This window comes from Centroberyx gerrardi, chromosome 16 (genome assembly GCF_048128805.1).
Source record: "Centroberyx gerrardi isolate f3 chromosome 16, fCenGer3.hap1.cur.20231027, whole genome shotgun sequence".
NCBI classification, from domain to species: Eukaryota; Metazoa; Chordata; class Actinopteri; order Beryciformes; family Berycidae; genus Centroberyx; species Centroberyx gerrardi.
In genome coordinates this window covers 19039661-19044724 of record NC_136012.1, presented here as the reverse complement: position 1 = coordinate 19044724, position 5064 = coordinate 19039661, and the positions used below count along the sequence as shown (strand labels likewise).

The following is a 5064-nucleotide window of genomic DNA, read 5'->3' as shown; positions in this document are numbered from 1 at the left end:
AGCCTGCAGTTGCATCCCGACACTGAGGCGAAACCGCACATCACTTAGGTAAACCAGCAGTTTCCTTTTATGAAAGTAAAGAAAAGAAAAAGAGTTTACAAAAAAAGGTGGGAGATGGGACAAAGCAGATTCTGCCAATATGAAAAACAAGTCTCTCACTTTTTATCACCTATTTACGATTATTGGTAAACTTATTTTCTTCATTCTATCGGCATAAGTTTCCTCCGACCAGATTCCTGTGTTATGCTTGTTCAAACTGTAAGGTTTAATAAAAAGAAAGAAAGCGATTCACTTACCACAATTCAGCAGCATGACTAGTTTTTTTATACGTATATTGTCAGAATCTGCTTTGTTCGCATTCGTATATGCACTCAAAGTGTGATTTTCAGACCTGTTCCTCCATACAATGGCAGTGAATGGAGAGGGGAAAAAAAGCGCAATTCTGCAATCGTTTCTACCGGAGCAACAGATAACAGAGAATTGACAATTTTGGGGCTATATCATGGCCAGGAAGTTACACAACCCAAGGTACTACCAAAGTTCAACATCACCTTTAAGTGTGCAGTGAGACGAAAACCTTTTTCATGGGGTATGTGTAAGTATGCAGCCGTGAGATCAGGATGTAGTTTATGTGTCAGGGTCAAAGCATTTCATACGTTACACTGTCCAAATCAAAAACCCCTTTGAATACACAGCAGGGTATGAAACAGACATGTTATCTCTGGTGTTTTGATCCCAGGATGAATGATGAGCTCGGCTATGAGATTTAATAACATACCCAGGCATGCGCTTCAAGCCCATGAAGAGTGGTGATCAATGTGTGTGAAATAACACCAACAAGTGTGGAAATTAAGGGAGTCGTGCTTTGATTTGTTACATCTTATTGAATGACTGACAAAGTTTTCTACTCTGCAGACTCATTCATATCCTATGCCTCATAATACGCATGGAGGTGTGTGTCTGTGTGTGTGCGTGTGTGTGTTTGCATGTGCATATGTGTGCATGTCTCCGTGCGTGTGTGTGATGAAATCAGATGCAGAAAGGGGGTAATGACTTTTACTCTTCATTAATGCTGCTTGTTTGTGAGTGACTGCCTGAGATTTCCCAAGGTGAACCATTCTTATCACCACAGCATCCCACTAGAGACGGGAACTCAAAGCCAGAGTGATTAATATGTACCCTCCGTTTTAAAAGGATAGCTCTGATTAATTGTCTTTAAGGTACAATGCTACCTATTGGCGGTTTGTTTTGATAAACGCAACATCATTTGAATAAAATATTTTCTTCATTTTCCAAGCCGGAGCTCCACGTTTCGTAACATCACAGTTTGGGCTGTGAGGAGCAGATAAGATTATCGTTGGTCCATTGACAGCTTTTGTGTTGTTTCCATAACAGATTGTTGCCTGGAAGCTGATGACCTGAAACTTGACTGAAACAATAAATCATTAATAGCCTACCTGCGTTTGTCAGAGTAATAAATCAAACACTCCTTACATATCACATCTCTCTCCTTTCCTATGTGTTTTAAGTATGTCTTTACGAGTATGTAATTGTACTCAATTTATCATCACTCAGTACAGATGTGATGCATGATTTGTGTGTGTGTGTGTGTGTGTGTGCGTCATGCTGGTTATGAAATTATTGTTACCTGCCGCACCTACCTGCTGCAAAAAAGAGCCAACATCTGACATAATCTAAACAAATAAAATATCTGTAAACTGTTGTGACGGACTACTCACTGCCTTCACCTAAAGCTGCAACGAAACTCCTTATTCCCATAGTTAATGTAGTGGAGGGCTGGGAGGACACAGCTATGTGTTCCTATGGGTCCTGTCCTCTTAAAAAACCAGGCTGAAACAATTCCCCCACATTTCTATTCCCTACAGTGGACTTATGTTTTGTTCCACACTATTGCAAGTAGCTGACTCATAGTAAGCACTGTAGAGAATTATGCCAGTTCGTTCTGGATGTTAGGTCCACGGAGGCCATCGACTCTTGCATCCAAGCTGTTTAACGAGACAGTGCCGGATTGTCTCAGAGGATTCATTTACTACAGGAGATTGAAATGTGGTCAAATGCATACTGAGGGCAGTATCTGCCTCAACTAGTGGGGTGAGTTAAGTGGCACTTCTCCGAACCCCATTTGGAGTTGCTCTTGATCAAAGGCATGACACTCAGCCCCACGAGTCTAGAGAGGGCATGAACCAACCGGCACAATGGAAAAATCCAAGGGCCATTAATTCTACCCAATTTACCTTTCGTTTGGGTTTCATTTGGCCCCTCTATAAATTCAGAGGCAGCCAGTGAGAGCAAATGAAAGGATCCTTGTTAGACGATCATTACTCTGCTAATTGCTTTAGGAATGTGCCATGCACTTAAATTCAAGGTCAGAGGGAGGGCGCCAAGACACGAGCAGCTCTAATTTGAATGCTCTAATGGAGGAGGGGCAGCCATTTTGGTGCAGAGTGTGGGCTGCGGCCAAGGGAGTAAGAGGTCAGAGATGAAAGAAATAGTGTAATTATGCTGGTAACCAACAATGTCAGAGTCCCTTTGATTGAAGATGGCCCTGGTAGAGAGGCTGCGAACGCCGGGATCAGAGATGGAGCGCCATGCAGCCAGGAGTACTGCTACCTCTGGCATAATGGAAAGGTCAAGGGTATTATATCATGTTTTATGCTCCTGGAGCTTAAATCAAGGCAGCCCACTTTCAGCGCTATCTTGATCTCTTTGTCACAGTCATCAAGCATGGCACAACTTGGCCACCACATTTCCAGAGACATCAATTCTGATCATTTCGCTTCTGTTTAGTTTTTTCATATATTCTCCTGACCTACAGCCAAAGCAGGCTCATCAATTCACACCATCAAATCCTCTGTCTCTGCCCTTGCCTTGGGAGAACTGGCATTTGTCATGTGTGTGATTGTGACCGAGCCCTATCCTGTGTCCTTTGCAGAGAGACGTCGGAATTGAACTGGATAACCGTCTGGACGACCGGGGCTATTGCTGCCAGCACTGTCGCCGTGGTTACCGCTACTGCCGGCGCTACCACGAACCACTGGGAGGCTTCAACCCTTGGCCATACTACTACCAAGGGGGCCGGGTCATCTGTCAAGTTGTCATGCCCTGCAACTGGTGGATCGCCCGTATGCTGGGGAGGATCTGAATGGGATGTGCGCTTTCTGGGTACAATACTGTTTGCCATTGTTGGTGCAGTTCTCCTTCGATAAATATTCCAGACCACTAGTGAAACCAAAACAACCCGTTGCACACAATTAATATCCAATCTGAAAATGGGTGCATTGACTATTAGTCTGTCTTAACAGTCTAAATGGAGTTTGGAGCATTTTGATTCTTTCTTAAAAAGAAGTGTTTGTGTAGAGCTGTCTCATTTTAACTGTTTATCCAGCCATTTAATCCAGTTTGTATCCTTGCCATGTCATCCTGTGCACTGGGTGCAATTTAGTTTCAAACATGTCATCATTAACACATTTTTTACAAAGAAATATATCATCACTGTCTGTCCGAATTCTGTTATGCATTCATGTTTTACTTTGTCGGCTGAAAAGTGAAGCTGTTCCTCTAGATTTACTGTAGCATATGAAAATGTGTATATGTACTATATAGCAATTGTACATCTGTTTGAGTAGAGTACATTTATAGATGTTATACTCATTTAATTGCATATATATTCTCTCTTTTTTTTTGGCATCATGTTGAGCCAAGATTTATAATTAAACATGCAGACATCCACCTCTTCACTCTGACTTAACTCAACAGTCTTTTTTTGATGCAATTGCTGTTGTCTTATGCTGCATTGTTTTCACTATAATTGCAATCTGCAAAATGTCTTCAATGGTGCTACAGTTCAAACTGTTTCATCTTTGCTTGTATCAGGACTAGACTGAATGTGGTGAAAGTGATTTAATCTGTAACACCACATCTCAAGCTGCCAGGTTGAACTAATTCTATTCAAGTGACAGATAAGAAAGCAAGAAACATATGGAATTGATGTTCTGTCGTGGATAGATATTCAAGAGCATTCAAGATTCTAGAGACATTCAAAGGTAAAACAAGAGAGACAAAAATGTAGAGCATTATTTACATCACAATTTGCTTTGCAGTCCTCCATACATTTGAATGTTTCCTAATTGTACCAAATAAAATTTCATAGTATGAATAATCTCAGTTGTCCTCTTTTTTAATATATACAGGTCATGGCTCATTTCTATGAATAGATGGTACAGTATGATTTTCTTGAAAGAAACCTAATTCCCCGGTACATTTGTGGGAAAGCTGCTCATGTTCTCCACCTGTAGCGTTTGAATCATACAATAGACACATCTCTCTCTTCTCCATCAGGCTTTATTGCACTGATAACCAGAAACATTTAGCATCAAATAAAGTGTGTCCTGACAAGGAAAATTAGCAATTTATGCTGTTATTGTTTCTATTGTCTCACCTGAGAGGCTCTTGTGTATCAAAGATGCCTTTGTTGATTAACACTAATGCCAGCTCTCTCCTGCCTGAATGGTTTACTAGCATAACACGCTTCCCCATGCAGTAGCCTGGCTTCACTGCAGGGCCAAACAGCCAGCCACGGCCTCTTAAATCCAGTCACTTACCTTACCACACAGCAACATTACACTATAGTACAGTACAGTGCAGTGTAGTGCAGTGTATTGTGGTATAGCATAGCATAGTACAGTATAGACTAGACTAGACTAGACTAGAGTATGTATAGTATAGTAAAGTACAGTAGACTAGAGTGTAGAGTATGGATAGTATAGTATAGCATAATATAGAATAGAAAAGAATAGTACAGTACAGTAGAGTTTGTATAGCATAGTATACTATAGTATATAGTAGAGTATAGTATATTATAGTATATAGTTTTGTAAAGTACAGTAGACTAGAGTGTAGAGTAGACTATGTATAGTAGAGTATGTATATAATAGTATAGTATAGTAGTATATAGTATAGTATAGCATAGTAGAGCATGTATAGTATATAGTATAGTAGTATATAGTATAGTATAGTACAGCTGTAGTTTAAATGAATAGTGCT

At 40.5% G+C, this 5064-nt stretch overlaps 1 protein-coding gene across 1 annotated transcript in view; it reads left to right on the top strand.

Moving 5' to 3' along the window:
* The window catches only part of tnmd (tenomodulin), a 37459-nt gene extending 33279 nt beyond the window's left edge, over positions 1-4180 (top strand). Inside the window, exon 7 of the mRNA XM_071895182.2 lies at positions 2954-4180. Within this exon, the coding sequence (XP_071751283.1) occupies positions 2954-3163 (210 nt within the window). The 3' untranslated portion in view covers positions 3164-4180. The remainder of the gene's footprint in view (positions 1-2953) is intronic.
* The last annotated feature ends 884 nt before the right edge of the window (positions 4181-5064 follow it).